Source organism: Sarcophilus harrisii, chromosome 2 (genome assembly GCF_902635505.1).
Source record: "Sarcophilus harrisii chromosome 2, mSarHar1.11, whole genome shotgun sequence".
NCBI lineage: Eukaryota > Metazoa > Chordata > Mammalia > Dasyuromorphia > Dasyuridae > Sarcophilus > Sarcophilus harrisii.
Window position 1 is genome coordinate 349556299 of NC_045427.1, and position 19990 is coordinate 349576288.

The 19990-nt window shown below is 33.4% G+C and overlaps 1 protein-coding gene across 19 annotated transcripts in view; it reads right to left on the minus strand.

The window, feature by feature from the left end:
• RAPGEF6 (Rap guanine nucleotide exchange factor 6) overlaps nt 1-19990 on the minus strand; it is a 242046-nt gene that overhangs the window by 176387 nt on the left and 45669 nt on the right. For all 19 annotated transcript variants that reach the window (XM_031953075.1, XM_031953069.1, XM_031953077.1 and 16 more), the window contains 3 exons: nt 14818-14874; nt 13865-13948; nt 6130-6199 (listed from right to left, as the gene is read on the minus strand). In XM_031953075.1, coding sequence (XP_031808935.1) covers nt 6130-6199; nt 13865-13948; nt 14818-14874 — 211 coding nt within the window. The remainder of the gene's footprint in view (nt 1-6129; nt 6200-13864; nt 13949-14817; nt 14875-19990) is intronic.

Here is a 19990-nt window from a genome sequence, read left to right on the forward strand (position 1 = left end):
GGACTATCTCTTGGCTGCTGAAAGTGTATATATGATTGTTATTTATATATCCTCCTTCTAGGACATATATAATTCCTCATGTTGATTCATGTTGTTTCTTAAATCACTACTAGCCTGTGTTATATTCCTATGTGCTTGTATACCTCCCACACTGATGGACTGATGTATACCTGTTTCAAGTAAGATCCTTCAATCCAGAGGAAATATGCTAACAATATCTGTTCTGGTGTTCTCACCTTCCTGAGAAGTCAAGAGGGCGTGATCACCTCTTTTTTGATTTTTCACCTCCCTTCCTTAGAAGTCAGGGAGGGCATGACCACCTGTGTTCTAAAACAAAAGGAAGCAGGAGATGTAGAGGCCGGAACTCTGGAGAAGTATACTTGAAACAAGGATACTGACAACAAGGTGTTAACTCAGTGGAATTAATGAGATAATGGTTCTCTAGTTCACATATATCTAGTATGATATAATGATATAATTACTCTCGTTGGCATATACTCAGTATGCTGCAATGATGTAATTTAATTGTAATAGGGTATTTAAGAGCTGAAAGAACTGGGGACTGGTCAGGCAGTCAGTCAAGAGTGAACAGACTGTGAAGACAATAAATACTTTAGACTCTATTCCTGACCATCCTCATGGTGACTATCCTGCCAAGACTAAGGCCTGTCCAGAGGACCTCCAGAAAGCTAGTCTGGACATTACAGGTTTCTCCATCTCCATCAACAGATCTCTAACCCCCATCTGTAAGAAGGGGTTTAGACCTGCTTAAAGACCTGGTTTTTCAAATGTACATTCACTATATGCAATGGCAACTTACCCAGACAGATGTAGCCATCTTATGATAAATAACTGCTACCTATATTTCAAACAGATGTAGTGCTTCAACTAATTGTAGACAACAAAGCAAAATGAAAGCCTCTTCAGTGGCACTTTGATACAATGAGGAAATAAAGTCAAAATTTACATAAATTCAGTGTTCACACTTACTAACAACACAACCATGAGTACCTTCTCTTAATCTTTTTCCTCATTTGTAAAAATATCAAGTGGCAGGAAAAGTATTTTGTATCCAAAACACATCTCCCTCTGTTTCATAACCCCAAACCCTATTCTTTTTCCTCATTATGATTTCAAATTCCTGACCTACTCCTGAACTGATTATATTCTCTTCCCTTTCCCAAACTGATCCTCTGGTTAACCAGTCCAACTCTACATTGCCATCTTCTCTCAAATCCTTTGTCCCTTTATCCCACTCCCAATCTTGAGCTGCCAAGCTTCAGTACTGGATTACTTCCTTCTAAAAAAAAAAAAAAATCAAAAGTACTGCTGATTAAGTTCATTCCAATATGGAAACTGGAACACAAGAGATATGGTCAAAAACACTTAACTAGAACACAGCACAATGTTTTGTGAGAAATTCTTAACAACAACCATAGCTAGTATCTATATAATACCCACTATGTGCCAGACACCATAGTGTCTAAGTGCCTTATAATTATTATCTCATTTAATCCTCATGACAGCCTTGAGAAGTAGATGTTATTATTACCCCCACTTTACAATGAGAAAATGAAGGTAAAGAAATTTGCCCAGAATCACAGCTAATGAGTGTCTGAGGGAACATTTGAATTCCAGTTTTTCTGACTATACCTCCCCGGGGTTCTATCCATAGCATAACCTGACATGTATATAGCACTAGGAATAAAATTTTTATTTACTACTCATTTGATTCTCACAAACTTGTAAGACAGATGCTACAAGAGAATGTATCCTCATTCTGGAGATGAGGAAACAGATTGCTCAGAAATCAGAAAGACTGATTCAGCAATAGTCAAACAGATAAGTACAAATCAGAGGACTCAATTGTCTGTAAATTATTTTCCATCACATAATGACTACAATCACGAAAGATGATTCTCAAAATACAGAAATATTAGAATCTATAAAATTGTTCATCCATGAGATGTAACAAAATAAAATTCCCTACACAATTAAAATTGTGTAGAAATCTGGACTTAAAAATCCATATAATTACAAAATAGCCATTTTTATTACTTTTTAGCAACCAAAATACACAAAAGAAGAATTTAATTAATTGCTTTCTACACTAATAAATTAGTAAACATGATAAGACAGGTCACAAGTAACTGACAAAAACCTATAGGTTTTAACATTAAAAGTATAAATTATAATTTCCTTTTTCAAAAAACTCAGTCCAAGTAACTAATTGCTATAAATGATTCATACTGAATTTTCTACATGATATTTTAAATATGGGAAAGCAGGAACTGTGAGACATAAGTTGTGGTAACATCACTGCTAACTAAAATGTTGGCACTGAAAAAACTGAGTATAACATTTGATAATCATCATCTATAAAAGGCAAAAATAAATAAATAAATAAATGAACCTTTAAAGAGAATTTATACACCTCATTTGTAAGAATATCTTTCACTTTTAAGAACCTAACCAGGGAATCAACTATATGCTACTCTTCATAATGAAAAAGAAAAGGCCAGTTAATTCAATAAATATACTGTATGTATATGACATATTCGAGGCACTGTAGCGAGTAAGAGGTCTTAAGGTATAATCCCTGTTTTTAAAAAACAGTCAAGTAGAATGAATGAGACAAAAACACAAGTATGGTACCAAAAAGATCGTCGGTGCCATAAAAGATACAATAAAAAACTAAATGTTGGGAGAAGGGAAAGAAGGAGGGTTTCTTCCAGTTTAAAGGACAATAATAGAAGAGGCTTCACACTGAAAATCTCATTTCAGACATGGCACAATTGGGCAATATTATTAAGAAGCCACTCCAAAAATATTTTCCTTCTCTTCACAACATTCACATAGTCTTGCTCCTCACACCAATTCCTACCCTCATATTAGGATTTAAAACATACAGGTAGTTCTTCTAATACCTTAATTTTCCAGTTCATCAACCTACTCAACTCATCCATTTCACCTTAGTTATACACTTTTGATGTTTACCATCATTTCCAAGATCAAAAAACTCTGAAATCTCCTCTATATATGAGGGATAAGAACTTTACAGATAAATAAAAATAGATAAAGCATTTATTAAGAACTTATGTGCTAGGCACTGCTCTATATACCAAGAAAATAAATATAAACAAAAAAGAAAGACAGTCTTTGGACTCAAGAAGCATAAGTTCTAAGAGTAAAAGCAAACATATAAAAGACAGCTAAAAAAACAAGAGGTGAAAAGAAACTCCCTCTACCAATAAGTTGGCTCCCCACCCCATGAAATATATAATCTTAAAGAGGTGTCTAAAGCCCACCTTCCTTATAGGGCCTCGAGACTAATGTGGGAGTTGTGAAATTATGATTTATTATCAGTAAATGTTTGATTTGTATACCTATTTTATATATTCACCCAGGGTCACGAAAAATTTCTCAGGCAAAAAGGAAAAAGTTTAAGACCACTTTGAAAAATGGTCTGGTCTAAAACACTACAGGGTGAAGTGATGTGTCGAGAGTCTTGCAGCCAAGATGTGTTACAGATTGAACTCTTGCTGGCTCTAAAATTAACTCTTTATCTTTTATCCCACAGCTCTCCTAAATATCTTACACTTCCTTCAGTTCTTTCCTGAGCTATCACCTTTCTATAGGCTCTGTTCTCCTCCCTTGATAACCCTGATCCCTTAATGAATCAATTCAGTTCTAAAACTACAATTCTTTGATACCCCAAATTGCTACTTACATCTTAAGCTACAACTTATGAATGTTCTCATCATTTGAATTCTCCAGTTACATCTGCTTTGAAGGATAGGGTTGGCAAAAGTCCTAGAGAGAGGAGGGAATTCTGACTGGATCCATTACAAATGTTTGCTTTCCAATTAGAACTTGGCCTCATTAAAGCAAGGCAATTCTACTTCTCTCTAAATTCTCTCCTACACCACTAAAAACAATTGTTTCACATCTCCTCTCTTCAAGACCCCCTTCCCCCAGTATTTTCTGATCAAGACCTCAACTGATCATTTATGGAAGAATCTCATGCTTTATTCCAGTTTTTAAATAAGTGGCCCTTTCCCCAAGACCAACTTTAGTACATATATGCTTGATACCATCTCCTGTAGCACACTGCTCCCATTATCATTTTTTTCTTTCTCATTAATCTTCAAACTCTTCATTTCTACCAGCTCTTTCCCTGCTTCCTTATACATACCTCCCAGCCCTGCTGACCTTAAAAATACTCTCATCAAATCCTATCCACCACTAGCTATTATCCTATAACTCATTCCCTTTTCCCAACCCTATTCTTTGGGAAAATTGTCTATCTTTATCATTTCCATTTTCTCATCCTTTGACATTCTGGTTTTCAACGTCATCATTAAATTGAAACTGCTTTCTCAAAGGTCACAAACAATTTCTTAATTGCAAAATGTAATGATCTTTTCTCAATCCTCACCATTCTTCATTCTTGATTTGCAGAATTTTACCCTATTGACCACTCTCTACTAGATATTTTCTTTTCTTTAGGTTTTTATTATACTGTTCTTTCATGATTTTCTTCTCATACATCTAAACATTTTTCCATCTTTTTGCTGAATAACATTACCTATGTCACTCCACTATCTGGAGGTATAACCAAAGGCTCAACTCTAAGCCCTCTTCTTTTCTCTCTACTGTCTCACTTTGTAACTTCATCAGCTTTCATGGGTTCAATTATGATCTCTATATAAACAAGTCTGAGATGCATATGTATTTATAGATTTTTATCTATATGAGTGTGCATGTATGTATAAATATATCTATATATAGGTAGATGCAGACAGACAATAAATGTGCATATATCTCCAATCATAGCATCTTTTCTGAGGTGCAGTTCTGCATCACAAACTATTTATTGGACCTTTTGAACTGGATGGCCCAAAGGCAAATCAAATTCAATATGTCCAAAATTCAACCTGTTAATTCCCCACCTAAACTTCTCCTTCCCAATTTTTCTCTTTGTGTTAAAAATACCAATATCTTTCTAATCGTTCAGATTTATAACCTGTTTGTTGGGATTAAGAAGGATCTTAAATTAGACTTTATCTTTGGATAAAGAGATGGGAAGGGAGAAGGAATTCTAGAAAAAGTGAAGAGAAATAGCTTTCTAAGCTTCAAGTTCAGATTCATCATCATTACATCATCTAAAATATCTGAAGATTCTGCTAGCTTTTGGAAATAGTGATAGTAAATGTGTATCAAGTCAAACATCTAAGTTCAGTATTCTTTTCCATCATTTATGGAGTTTAATTTAACAGATTGTAAATTCCTTAAATGGCTCTCAAGTTTCTAACTCTTTCCTAACATCTCTGTTCTCATAACTATGAGGCCTAATATTTAATAAATGTTAATGAAATTTAACAATAATTGAAGAACCACTGATTGAAAATTCATGGTCCCTATTTCCATGCCTTCAAATTTAAACTTCTACCTCAGTAATAATTTAATAAGCATGGGAACTAGTATATCTATTATTTATGCCATCATCTAATATTTGTATCATTTTTTTTTAAATTTAATAGCCTTTTATTTACAGGTTATGTATGGGTAACTTTACAGCATTAACAATTGCCAAACCTCTTGTTCCAATTTTTCACCTCTTACCCCCCCACCCCCTCCTCTAGATGGCAGGATGACCAGTAGATGTTAAATACATTAAAATATAAATTAGATACACAATAAGTATACATGACCAAAACGTTATTTTGCTGTACAAAAAGAATTAGACTTTGAAATATTGTACATTTAGCTTGTGAAGGAAATCAAAAATGCAGGTGGGCATAAATATAGGTATTGGGAATTCAATGTAATGGTTTTTAGTCATCTCCCAGAGTTCTTTCTCTGGGCATAGCTATTTGTATCATTTTCAAAGAGATTTGGTATGTGATGAGATAGTTCAAATGAAAGAAGTATTTCTAATGTTCTACTAACAACATCTCTCATTGGTACATCCATTTGTATGTAGACTTTATAGCTGTTTTTTCATTTGTTCTTTCATTTAACCTTGTGAGATAATTTTTGTTGAAAATGCACATTTTCAGAGAGGGTAGGAGGAGGGTTTTTATTGAAGCACATTAAAGGATATATTACAGCCTTTAAAGTTCTTACCACAATTATTTCTGAAGGCTCTAGTACAATACAGTCACATCCTCTTCTTCCTCCAAACTGTTCACCAAAACTGCAAAAATAGAATAACAATGTGGGACGGTGAGAAAAAACAGTGTAGTAAAGAGACTACAATTATCAGAATACCATGAGATAAATACATGTTTTTTTTTAAGTTGCCTCCTATTAGTGAAGTGAAAAGTATATAAGATTCAGTATTTCCTATAACTTGTAATTTACACTGTTTTCTATGCTCATAAATATTTTGATATTACATTGAAATGTTGGCTCAATATAGCTTTCCTTTTAGACTTGATGCTGTTTTTTGTTTTTTTTATAATTGTCATAAACTGAAGTCTACAATGAAAAGTGATCTAAACAAAACAGCAATTCAGTGAATCCTTTCTATTATTCTAACACCTGGTTGCTGCCTTCCAAACAAAAAGAATGTTAAATGTCAAAGGACATAAACAGACAATTTCCAGACAGTTAAATTAAATCCATTCCTCGTAAAAATGCTCCAAATCACTATTGATTAGAGAAATGCAAATTAAGATAACTCTGAGTTACCATTCATAGCTCTCAGATTGGCAAAGATGATAGGAAAAGATAATGATAAATATTGGAGGAATTGTGGCAAAATTGAGACACTAATCCATTGGTGGACCAATTCAGAACTATGCCTAAAGAGCTGTCAAACCAGGCATACCCTTTGATCTAGCCATGTATGTCATACACTGGCTTTGTATCCCAAAAAAAGATCATAAAAGAGGGAAAAGGACCCATACGTGCAAAAACGTTTGTAGCAGCCCAAGTGGCGAGGAAATGGTAATTGAGTAGATGCCCATCAGATAGGGAGTGGCTGAATAAGTGATGGCATATGAATGTAATGGAATATTATTGTTCTATAATAAATAATGAGCAGACTGTTTTCAGAAAAGTCTAGAAAGATTTACATGAACTGATTGTGACTGAAGCAAGCAGAACCATGAGAACATTGTACACAGTAATAACAAGATTAAGTGATGATCAACTGTGATGGACTTGACTCTTTTCAACAATGAGGTGATTCAAGGCAATTCTAATACACTCGTGATGGAAAGTGCCATCTACATCCAGAAAGAAAACTAAAAGAAACTAAAAAAAAAAAACCACAAAAAAACAGAAAGAAATTAAATATAGATCAAAGAACAGTATTTTCACCTTTTTGTTGTTATTGTTTGTGTTTTTTGCTTGTTGTTTTTTCCTGTTTCTCATGTTTTTTCCACTTTTGATCTGATTTTTTTTTTTTTTTTTTTGGAACAGCATGATGAATATAATAGTATGCATGTTTAAGCTACATTTGATTGCTTGTTGTCTTGAGGAGGGAGACAAAAGAAGGAGAGGGAGAAAAACTTGGAATACCAAGTTTTAAAAGTGAATACTGAAACCATGCTTGCATATATTTGGAAAAATAAAACACTATTAAAAGAAAAAAAAAAACTCACTATATGCTTTTACTCCTGAAAATTGTGTACAAGCTCATTTTGAAGTTTTACACTCACTTTCTGAAGAACTGCATTAAAAATTTAAACTGCTTCACTCTTCCTGAGGTTGTTCACCTACTGCACCCTTATTTGGAGTTCAGAATTTTGTTTCCAACAATATTAAACACCAACTTGTAAAAATTGACATCCTTTATATGCATTTAACTTTTTTTGGACACAATTACAATTTTTCCTTACATTTGTCAAAGCTTTTAAAGCTTCTTAAAGTTTTTTTTTTTAAATCCGACAAAGTGAACATTTCAACTTTTAGGTTTTTTGTGATACATCTAATATCCTCATTTTCTCTAAGTAATGAATTATCAGTTTTACAAAAAATGAAGGAATTGAACAGCTAAATACCTCTTATCAAATGTTAGAAATGATGCCAAAAAGAAAAAGAAAAAAAAATGATGCCAACAGGAAAGGACAATGGCATACGTAACTCACAAAAAACCCCAAACCACAACTTCATTCAAAATATTAGTTTCAATTATTGTTTTGCTCCTATTATGTAACATATAGCACAAGCTTTACCTTTAATTACCTTTAAAAGTTTCTAGTAAGATAGAGGCCCAGACCTGAGTTCAAATCTGGCCTCAGATACTTAAGACTTCCTAGCTATGTGACCCTGGGCAAGTCATTTGACTTCAAATGCCTCAACTGCCCCCCCCAAAAAAAAGTATCTAATAAGCAACAAATTGGACATGAAATAAATAAACAAAACAAAATTTGGATCACTGAACAAAGCTAGCATTATAGAAGTGGGAGCTGCACTGCTCTCTCACTTACCAGAAGAGTGACATTAAAGCTACATGATATACAGCAGGGCTTAAAACTTTTTCTACTCACAAAATTTTTTTGCCAAAAAAAATTTTTTTTTACAAAACCATGGATATGTAGGTATATAAAATATGTATACAAATCAAACATTTAGTGATAATAAATCATAATTTCATGACCTCCACATTAAGTTATGCAATCCCATATAGGGACACAACCCAGTTTATAAAGCTTTGGTATACAGGAGCATGATATACAGTGATGAGTTAAGTAGAGAGATTTTAATCCAGCCTTAACAGTAGCTATCATCGAGGCAAATTCCTTTTCCCCCTAGATTGCCATTTTTCCATTTACAAAAATTGGACTGCACATTTCTAAAATTGCTAATATCATGTCTAGCTTTAAATATTAAGGTTCTTCCTACTATTATAAAAATATTTATAGCAGCTCTTTTCTCAGAGTTAAGAATTGAAAATTGGGGGGATGTTTATCAATTGGGGAATGGCTGAATAAACTGTAGCATGTGATTACAAAGGAACATTATTGTTCTCTAAGAAATAGTGAGTAGATCACTATCAAAAAAGGAAAGTCTACCACAAGATTAAGCAAAGTGAAATTTACTGTGTACATAATAACAGCAAAGCTGTGGGATGATCAACTGTGAATGGCTTTACTATTCTCAGCAATATAATGATCCAAAACTACTCTGAAGGACTTAAGATGAAAAATGCTATCCAAATCCAGAGAAAGAACAGTGGTTTTCTTGAGGGTTTGGGTGGGGAGGGGGAAATTTATTTTTCTTTTGCAACATGATTTTATGGAAATGTTTTGCACTTCACATGGGCCTTTTCAATAGGAGGTATGGAGAGACAGGAGAAAATTGAACTGCAAAATTTAAAAACAAATGTTAAAAAATCATTTTTACATATAACTGGGAAAATAAAAATATTTTTTAAAATATCAGGATTCTGTCCAACTCAGCTCCTCTTTGTTCTAACACCAACAAGATCTAGAAACTACTTTACTGTAAAGGTAATTTTTTTTAAAGGTGAAATTTATGATACCAAAAGTAAATATACTTCTAGGACTCTCATAGTCCAAAATTTAAAAAAATCTTTAGGGTTTGATAAACTGATGCTAAGAAATCTTCCCTATGTTTAGCTCTTCAACTATCATTGCCTAACTTACCTCAGAAAGATCTACCTATTCATCTAATAATCTTGCTTCTTTCTGCTTGATGCTACTCAACCTATACAAGCTTCTGGGTTCCTACAAGGTCATTAAACTTCAATCCTTTTATACTATAAATAGAGGTTCCAAAGATGAGAGTGTTTTATATTGATCCAGAGCTAACATATGCAGTTAATCTTCTAGATTAGTTTCTCTTCTCCCCAAATGGAGAGCATGTTAATTTTTTAATGTTTTATTGGTGTCATTTTTTTCATACCAATATCACCTCCCAATAACCACCCATACTCTAAGAACTCTCTTATTTTTTAGAAAAACAGTGTAATCAGTCAGTCAAAATACTTACCATGTACTAAGCACTATGGTAAGAGCTAGAGATACAAAGAAAGGCAAAAACAAATCCATGCCTTTGAATGGTATATATTCTAATGATAAGAGACAACATGCAAATGACTCTGATTCTAAAGGATAGTCAGATACATATACACATACACACAAACCTACACAAACACAGAATTCATGAAGGTAATCTGAAAGGAGAACATATCGGCAATAATAACATAGATTCGGACAAATTTCTTGAAGGTGGGATTTGAAACTTGAGGATGCCAGAGAAGTCAGGAGATGAAAGTTGAAAAGAGAGAGAGATCTTCCTGCAAAGTAACCATGACAAAGATAAAGTGACATGAAATAATAGTATCATGCTCAAAGACCAGGAAAAAGACATAAGTAGACTGGGAAAAAAGGAAGGGGTCCAAATTATAAAGACCTTTAAATAACAATGGACTTTATATTTCATTTTAGAGTTGCCACTGGAGATCATGGGCTTGACATGGTTAAATTGGTACTTTAGAAAAATAAGTCAAATGGAATAGGCAAAAACTTAAGGCAGAAAATCAATTAGAAAGCTAGTCCAAAGAAGAGGACTCTAAGAGGACCTGACTTGAGGTTTTATGAACAGAGGAAACTAAGAAAAAAAGAGGATACTATGAAAGCGGAAATGAGAAAATCTGGCAGTGGATTAGAACTGTGTATAAGTGAAAGGAAAGAGTGAAGGATGACAACAAGTGACTGAAAGGATGGCAGAATTCTTAACAATAATAAACTCTGCTTTAGGCATGTTGAGATTGACATGTCTACAGGTCACACAGTTCAAGATGTCAAAAGGCAGTTGGAAATATATGATTTAGCTCAGGAGAGACTAGACTGGCTATAGACATGGGGATATAGGGACATGATAAACATCTGCATTAAGATGATAAATGAACTTGTGGGAGCTGATGAGATCACATGCAAGATAATATAGAACAAAAAGAGAACAAGGTCAAAGATAGAATCTTTAGGGTATTCATGGTTAGTGGACATGATATGAAGAACCAACAAAAGAGACTGACAAATCCAGGTCTGACAAGAAGGAAATCCAAGAGATAATAATGTCATTCAGATGACCTTGCACAGTCCTCCCCCGTCCCCCACTTAAATGCAATTTACACATGTCATGGCATTACCTCCCTGATGTTATGGTCCTCTTCAAGAAGGAAGGACAAACAACCATCTCTGTAAATAAAGCTTGCCCACAAACTGGAACTAGTCATTTGGAAGGCTCTCCTCCTTTTTCCCCTCCTTCTGTCCACATAGGGTATCATGCCCTTTCCTACAGATGCTCTTAAAAACGGTTTTTTTCTCTTTTGCCCTCTAAACCCTCCAAGTTATTCTTAGGGTTTACTGACTAGATTTCTTTCTTAAGGATCAAGTCTTAAAATCAAAACCAATCTGATTCTAATTGGCCACCAATAAGTCCTAGGCCAAGCTTCATTTGGTCATTGTTTAGGTTCCAACTGACTCAGATTGAATGTAAATAACAGTCATTTCTGCTTTGGCCAGAAATCCTGAGGGTTCTTACCCTCCCAGATTCATTCATTCAATCGTTTTTTTTTTTTTTTTTTTTTTTTTTAGATTTTTTTGGACTAGGTGAAAGAGGAGATTCTTTGCCTCATTTGCTACCTAGCTTTAATAACTGAATGGGTGTTGCCTCAGTCAAATTGAAACCTGCTGAAGATCTTAGCTTAAAAAGACCTTAAGGTCTCTCAGTGTATCCAGGGCTATCTCTAGTAATCTTGACATGCATCTGGTCACTCGACCCAGAAGGCTCTGGAGGGCAAAACAGGTGACCTTGCCCAGCCCTCCCTCATTGAAATCTAATTCATTTACAAGTCATGGCATCACCTCCCTGATGTCATGGTCCTCTTTGAGAATGAAGAACAAACATCAAGAACAACAACAACAACATGAAAACCTAGTGAGGAAAGAATATCCTGAAGGATGAGGTCAACTGTGTCTAATGCTGTAGACATTTTCTACAAATAAGTCACGGTGGATTAGGATTGAAAAAAGGAAATTCAATTTCTGTTGTTAAGAAATTATTAGTCATAGCATTCTCACTCTTTTTGTTGTTTGCTTGCATTTTATTTTCTTCATCTTTTTTTTTCTGATTTGATTTGATTTTTTTTTTTTAGAACAAGATAGTTGTATAAATATGTATGCATATAATGGATTTAACATCTATTTCTACCATGTTTAACATATATTGGACTACTTGCCATCTAGGAGAGAGAAGGGTGGGAGAAGGGAGGAGAAAATTGGAGCACAAGGTTTTGCAAGGGCTAATAATGTTGCAGAATTGCCTATGAATAGGTTCTGAAAAATAAAAACTTTAATTAAAAAAAAAATTGTTGGTGACTTTCGAGAAAGCAATTTCAGTTGAATAATAAGATCAGAAGCTAGAATGAAGAGAGTTCAGAGAGAAAAAGGGAACATGTTAAGGTCTCAATCCTAAATGGTTTTCTCAAGAAGTTTAGCCATGAACATTATAACACAATGAGAAACAAGCAGAATAATTGCTGCCTAGATAACAAATGTAATTTTCCACACCTGTGATTCACCATCTCTCTACAAAAAAAAGAAACACACACTGTTCATATCTTAAGTTTCCAAAACTATAGTGTGTATCTGAATTTGGCTAATGCAGAAATAATGTTATATATGTGTGTGTGTGTGTGTGTGTGTGTGTGTGTGTGTGTGTGTGTATAAACATATATATACATATATATGTATGTGGTTTTGTGTGTATATGCATATATATGTATGTATCTATCTATCTGTATTGTACATGAATATGTATATGTATATAAGAGCAAGCACTTCAACAAATGGAGTCTCAAAATACAGATTGGCCTAACAACCATTTTGTTCTAGGTAAGTTTCTTAATCTTGAACTCTTTGGCAGTATAGTGGAACCCATGTATCCCTTTTCAAAATATTTTAAATGCATTAAAAAAAAAATGCATAGGATTACTAAAAAAATACAAAAACAAGTATACTGAAATGTAATTATCAAAACCTTAAAAAACAAAGTTCATAGTTCCAAGATTAAAAACCCCTAGGCATTTTATTTTTCCAAATACATGCAAAGATAGTTTTCAACATTCACTTTTGCAAAACCTTGTGTTCCAAAATTTTCTTCTTTCCTTTCCCATTTCTCCTCTCCCCAAGACAGCAAGCAATTTGAATACAAGTTAAACATATGCTAATTCTTCTAAACATATTTCCGTATTCATCATGCTATACAAGAAAAATCAGATCAAAAGGGGAAAAATCATGAGGAAGAAAAAAACAACAAAAAGGTGAAAATACTATGCTTTGATCCATATTCAGTCTCCATAGTTCTTTCTCTGAATGCAGAGGGCACTTTCCATCCAAATCTATTAAAATTGCTCTGAATCACCTCACTGATGAAGAGCCAAATCCATCACTCTTGATCATCACACAATCTTCTTGTTACTAGGTATAATATTCTCTTGGTTCTGCTTACTTCAGTCAGTGCCAGTTCATGTAAGTCTTCAGGTTTTTCCAAAAAAATGCTTATTTCCTACATAACAATAATATTCTATTACATTCATATACCATAACTTATTTAGCCATTCCCCAGCTGGTAGGCATCCACTCAGTTTTCAGTTCCTTGCCTCTACAAAAAGCTCTACTCCTTACTCTAATTTAAACCTGATGCTATCAGAAATATAAATTAGTTTGACTCTTGTCAAGTATTTTTCATGATGGATGCTAAAGAACTTTCTCCTTTAAAAAAAAAAAAAAGGATGAGCATGATAAAACCAAGTAAAATAGTCTTATTGTACTAGAGATTTATTTGACCCGAGATCTAATATAACAATACTCTTATAACATACCTTTGAGGAGCAATTATTACAGAGTCATTCATAAATACAGATCCAGAAAGAAGAATATACCAACATCTGGCAATGGTTTGAGAGCTATAAAAAAGAAATATTTAGTCACATTTATTTAATCTCAATATTACATGAATTTAAATTTTATGAAAGTCATTAAAGGTTTTCATCAATAAATGCTCTCAATATGAAAATTTAAAGGAAATTTTAAATTTCTAGTCAGGGGGGATATGTTATTAAGATTTCTTCAGTATCTAGATGTCAAAACTCTTCAAAATTACATTTAACTGATGATAAGGTTCATTAATTTATCTGGTTAGAACACTTTGGATACAAGTCTTTTAAAGGTCACAAAACTCCACTTCTATGTAGACTACTTAGTTTTCCACAAACAAAATTCTGTTATATAGTAAATACTAACTCTGGCCTAATTACAAAAGAAACCAGAAAAATACATATGAAGAGTCATGTCATTTTATAACACTAACAAAAAGAAAAATACACTCTAAGATTTTTTCCTACTGATGATGGTCTAAGTATGTCTGTACCCAAAATATAGTTTTTTTATATATTTATGCACACAAACACACGAATATTTAATATTTGGATATGTAGGCACTATTTTAAAATCATGATATTTATCAACTGTCTAAATAATGGGTGTGCCAATGTCATTAAATTGGAGAGAGACCATGCTATAAAATAGTTCCCACACCCTAAATAAATTAGGTAGTTGAAAAATTATATTCATGTAAATACTAATTTTTTTAATTTGCTTATGGGATTATTCTTTGACAACTGGTACCAATTTGTCAAAACACAGATCTAAAAGTAAACATGCAAAACCAAATTAATTAATTTTAATTCTTCATACAAAATTGTTCTGATACCAAACCAAAAATCCTAATAACAGAACATAAAAGACACCACTTTCACCCATTAATAATACTTACCAAAAAAGAATCTGATTGCTATTATATCTTTCATAACGTGCTCTTGCAGAAATAAACCTGAAAACAAAAACATAAATTAAGTCTTTTGTAAGGAACTATGATTAAAATTACATAGTTTAAAGGAGCATCTTTGACACAAAAAGCTAACTAGCACTTTTAGATATATTTATATTTTTTAAAATCATATTGTACTAAACTTTTCTTTTAAACATTAAATCAAGCTTATCAACTTATCACTGAACAAAAGTACGGTATAGGCTCTACATTTTTAAAACATTAATTATTACTTTAAGCTATTCATGTTTTTTTCCCCATATTGGGCCCTGATTCGACACATGGCAACAACTGAATCATTTCTACTATCCATCAGTAAAAAAAAAAATTTTTTAAATTTTAAAGAAAACACCCAAAACCAGGATAAGAAGCCTTTAAGAATATCAGAGTTACTGAGGGGAAAAGGAGGTCAGCTCTGGAAGTCAGAATCAGCTAGACAGGAAAAGAAAAAAACAGGGCAGTCAGCCAAAAGCCAACAAGAAAAATAAACAGACAAAATGGAGGACAGTAGCACCAACACAAAGGTAAAACAACCACAATAAAAGAAACAAAACTAGGATGCAGTTCAGGTTCACAGCCAGAATGCAATCACTATATACAGGATGCACTCTACTCCCTCCTTAGCAGAGCCTCAGAGAATTCTCATTTCTGCCTTCTACATGCAATCATTCATATTCCCCTTTCCCCAAATTATCTTGTATTTAGTTACCTTATAATTGTTTTTTTATTCATTTTACACACATTTACTCTGTATATACTTTTATATGGACATGTTTCTCTCCCAAAATAATATAAGCTGCAAGAGGGCAAGAGTGATTTTAGTTATACCATCCACATCCTGAGTGTTAATAGACATGGCACCCCCACAATCTGAAAAATTCATATAAAATGTTTTAGCCCTCCCTTCATTGCCACAGAAGTAGTCCAAATTTCTTCTTCTTTTATGGAATGTGTTTATATTATCTTATTGTAAAATTTGGGTTAAGTATTTGGTCATAAGCTGGCCTTCATGTATTTTTTGAGGCTTTCACAAAAGTCCCCAAAAACTCCCATAAAATTTCTTATGCCAATTTGTGATATAGTGAAACCATGATAGGGAAAGGTCCAATATGAAAGGATAATTATAATTTTTCTTTGTATCCCCAGACTATCTGTTGTATAGTAGGTGTTTAATGCTATTGATCAATTAATCTCACTTGTATAGTAAAGGCACAGGATACCAAAGCGTGGTAGACAATACATTAGACTCAAAAGTAAGGCAGAGCCGAGTTCAAATTCAGTTTCCAATACATCAGAGAATTATAGATCTAGAGCTGGAAAGGACCAGAGATCATTTAATCTCTGACAGACCAGGATCCTCTCTTCCTTCTCCCTGTTAACACTTTCTAGTTCTTTATTCTCAAAGCCAAAGAACCTAAGATTTGATTGGCACAAGAGGCTAAGGCTCAAGTTACCTAGCTGTTGATACAGCTTCCTGAGAGGTTCAAGTTGTACTGATATGGTTTCCTATTCACTTAAGGCATAAAAACAGCCACCTGTATAGGCCCTTTAGGTACCACACCCTGTCTTGCAAATCAAGATGGTTTCCACACAAAGGTGAGGGAAGGCCACATCCTGTATCCTAGCTAAGGTATATTTTTTTCTAAGCTAGTAAACTTTTTATCAACACTGAATGACCTATTAGTGCTTCATTTCATTCCAATGCAAGATATAAATAAACTACAAGAAAACCCTGGCTGAGGCCACCCAGAAGTCTAATCTTTTCATTTATACATAAAGAAACTATGACCCACAGAAGAAAAGGAATTTGCCAGGGTCACACAAGTAATAAGCAACAAAAATGAGATCTGAACCCAGGTCCTTCCCTCCAGATTCAACAATCTTTCTATTAATGACTGGGTAACTTTTGATAGGCCACTCCATTTCTCACTCTTAGTTTCCTCATTTGTAAAATGGAGATAACTGTAATAGCCACAGTTTTGGTGAGGCGAAATTGAGATAATACAAAATGCTTTGTAAAATTTAAAATACTGCATCAAATGTTCTAATAAATGAGTCAGGATACAAACTCAGCTTTCTGCTGAGCCAACTACACACTTATATCTATACCAATAAACTCCTTTCTATATTAGTCAAATATTTCTTTTCAAAAGTTCTTCCAATAAACCCCCCAAATGTCACTAGCAAGCAACCTGAAATAACAAACTCCATCTCCCAACCAAAATATATTAATGAGTTTTCAAATATTATAAGGCAAGTACCACTGCCTTAAATTTTTTAACTTTTTTATATTTAATTTTTATGCAGTGATTTTTCTTTTTTTATTATAGCTTTTTATTGATAGAATATAAGCAAGGGTAATTTTTCAACACTGACCCTTCCATTCACACTTCTGTTCCAACTTTTCCCTTCCCTCCCTCCACCCCCTCCCCTAGATGGCAGGCAATTTCATACATGTTTAACATGTTAATGTATATCATAAATACAATATATGTGTACAGATCTGTACAGTTCTCTTGTTGCACAAAGCGAATTCAGAAGGTAAAAATAACCTGGGAAGAAAAACAAAAATGGAAGTAGTCCACATACAATTCCCAGTGTTTTTTTTCTGGGTGTAGCCGATTCCGTCCATCATTGAGCAATTGGAACTGAACTGAATCTTCTCATTGCAGAAGATATCCACTTCCATCAGAATATATACTCATATATAGTATTGTTATTGAAGTGTATAATGATCTCCTTGTTCTGCTCATTTCACTCAGCATGATGCAATGCAAGTCTCTCCAAGCCTCTCTGTATTCATCCTGCTGGTCATTTCTTACAGAACAATAATATTCCATAACATTCATATACCACAATTTACCCAACTATTCTCCAATTGAATGGATATCCATTCAATTTCCAATTTCTAGCCACTACAAAAAGGGCTGCAACAAACATTTTTGCACATGTGGGTCCCTTTCCCTCCTTTAATATCTCTTTGGGATATAAGCCCAGTAGTAACACTGCTGGATCAAAGGGTACACAGAGTTTGATAACTTTTTGAGCTTAGTTCCAAATTGTTCTCCAGAATGATTGGATTCGTTCACAGTTCCACCAACAATGCCTCAGTGTCCCAGTTTTCCTGCATCCCCTCCAACATTCATCATTCTTTTCCTGTCATCTTAGGCAATCTGACAGGTGTGTAGTGGTATCTCAGAGGTGTCTTAAATTTGCATTTCTCTGATCAATAATGATTTGGAACAATTTCATCATCTGAAAATTGTTTGACCATTTATCAATTGGAGAATGCTTGATTTCTTGTAAGAGTCAATTGTCTATATATTTTGGAAATGAGGCCTTTATCAGATTGTAAATGTAAAATGTAATTGTAAAAATGTTTTCTCAGTTTATTGCTCCTCTTCTAATCTTGTTTACATAAGTTTTGTTTGTACAAAAGCTTTTTAACTTAATATAATCAAAATTTTCTATTTTGTGATCAATAATGATCTCTAGTTCTTCTTTGGTCACAAATTCCTTCCTCCTCCACAACTCTTGAGAAGTAAGCTATCCTAGGTTCCTCTAATTTATTTATAACCTCATTGTTTATGCCTAAATCATGAACCCATTTTGATCTTATCTTGGTGTACGGTGTTAAGTGTGGGTCCATGCCTAGTTTCTACCATACCAATTTCCAGATTTCCCAGCACTTTTTGTCAAAAAGTGAATTCTTATTCCAAAAGTTGGGATCTTTGAGTTTGTCAAACACTATATTGCTATAGTTATTATTTTATCCTGTGAACCTAACCTGATCAACTAGTCTTATTTCTTAGCCAATACCAAATGTTTTAGTGACTGCTGCTTTATAATATAGTTTTAGATCAGATACAGCCTTCATTTGATTTTTTTTTTCATTAGTTCCCTTGAAATTCTGGACCTTTTTGTTCTTCCAGATGAATTGTTATTTTTTCTAGGTCATTAAAATAGTTTCTTGGGAGTCTGATTGGTATAGCACTAAATAAATAGATTAGTTTAGGTAGTATTGTCATCTTTATTATATTCACTTGGCCTATCCAAGAGCACTGGATATTTTTCCACTTGTTTAGGTCTGACTTTATTTGTGTGGAAAGTGTTTTGTAGTTTTGCTCATATAGTTTCTGACTTTCCCTTGGCAGATTCCTAAATATTTTATACTATCAACAGTTATTTTAAATGTAATTTGTCTTTGTATTTCTTGCTGTTGGATTTTGTGAGTGATGTATAAAAATGCTGATGATTTATGTGGATTTATTTTGTATCCTGCAACTTTGCTAAAGTTGTGGATCATGTTTAATAGTTTTTTAGTTGATTCTCTACAGGTCTCTAAATATAACATCTTATCATCTGCAAAGAGTGATAATTTGGTTTCTTCATTACCTACTTTAATTCCAGTAATCTCTTTTTCCTCTCTTACTGCCAAAGCTAGCATTTCTGATTCAATATTAAATAGTAATGGTGATAGTGGGCAACCTTGTTTCACTCCTGATGTTATTATGAATGGTTCGATTTTATCACCATTATATATGATGCTTACTCATGGCTTTAAATAGATGCCACTGACTATTTTAAGGAAAAATCCATTTATTTCTATACTCTCTAGTGTTTTTAATAGGAATGGTTGCTGGATTTTATCAAATGCTTTTTCTGCATCTATTGAGATGAGCATATGGTTTTTGTTAATTTGGTTATTGATATAGACAATTATGCTAATAGTTTTTCCTAATATTGAACCAGCCCTGCATTCCTGGTATAAATCCTACGTGTTCTTGGTGTATTATCCTGGGGATGATTTTCTGTAATATTTTTGCTAATATTTTATTTAAAATTTTTGTATCAATATTCATTAGGGAGATTGGTCTATAATTTTCTTTCTCTGTTTTCAACCTACCTGCTTTAGATATCAGTACCATTTCTATATCATAAAAGAATTTGGTAGGACTTCTTCAATCCCTATTTTTTCAAATAGTTTATGTAGTATTAGAGTTAATTGTTCTTTAAATGTTTGGTAGAATTCACATGTAAATCCATCTGGTCCTGGGGGATTTTTTCTTAGGGAGTTGATTAATAGCTGGTTCTATTTCTTTTTCTAAAATGGAACTGT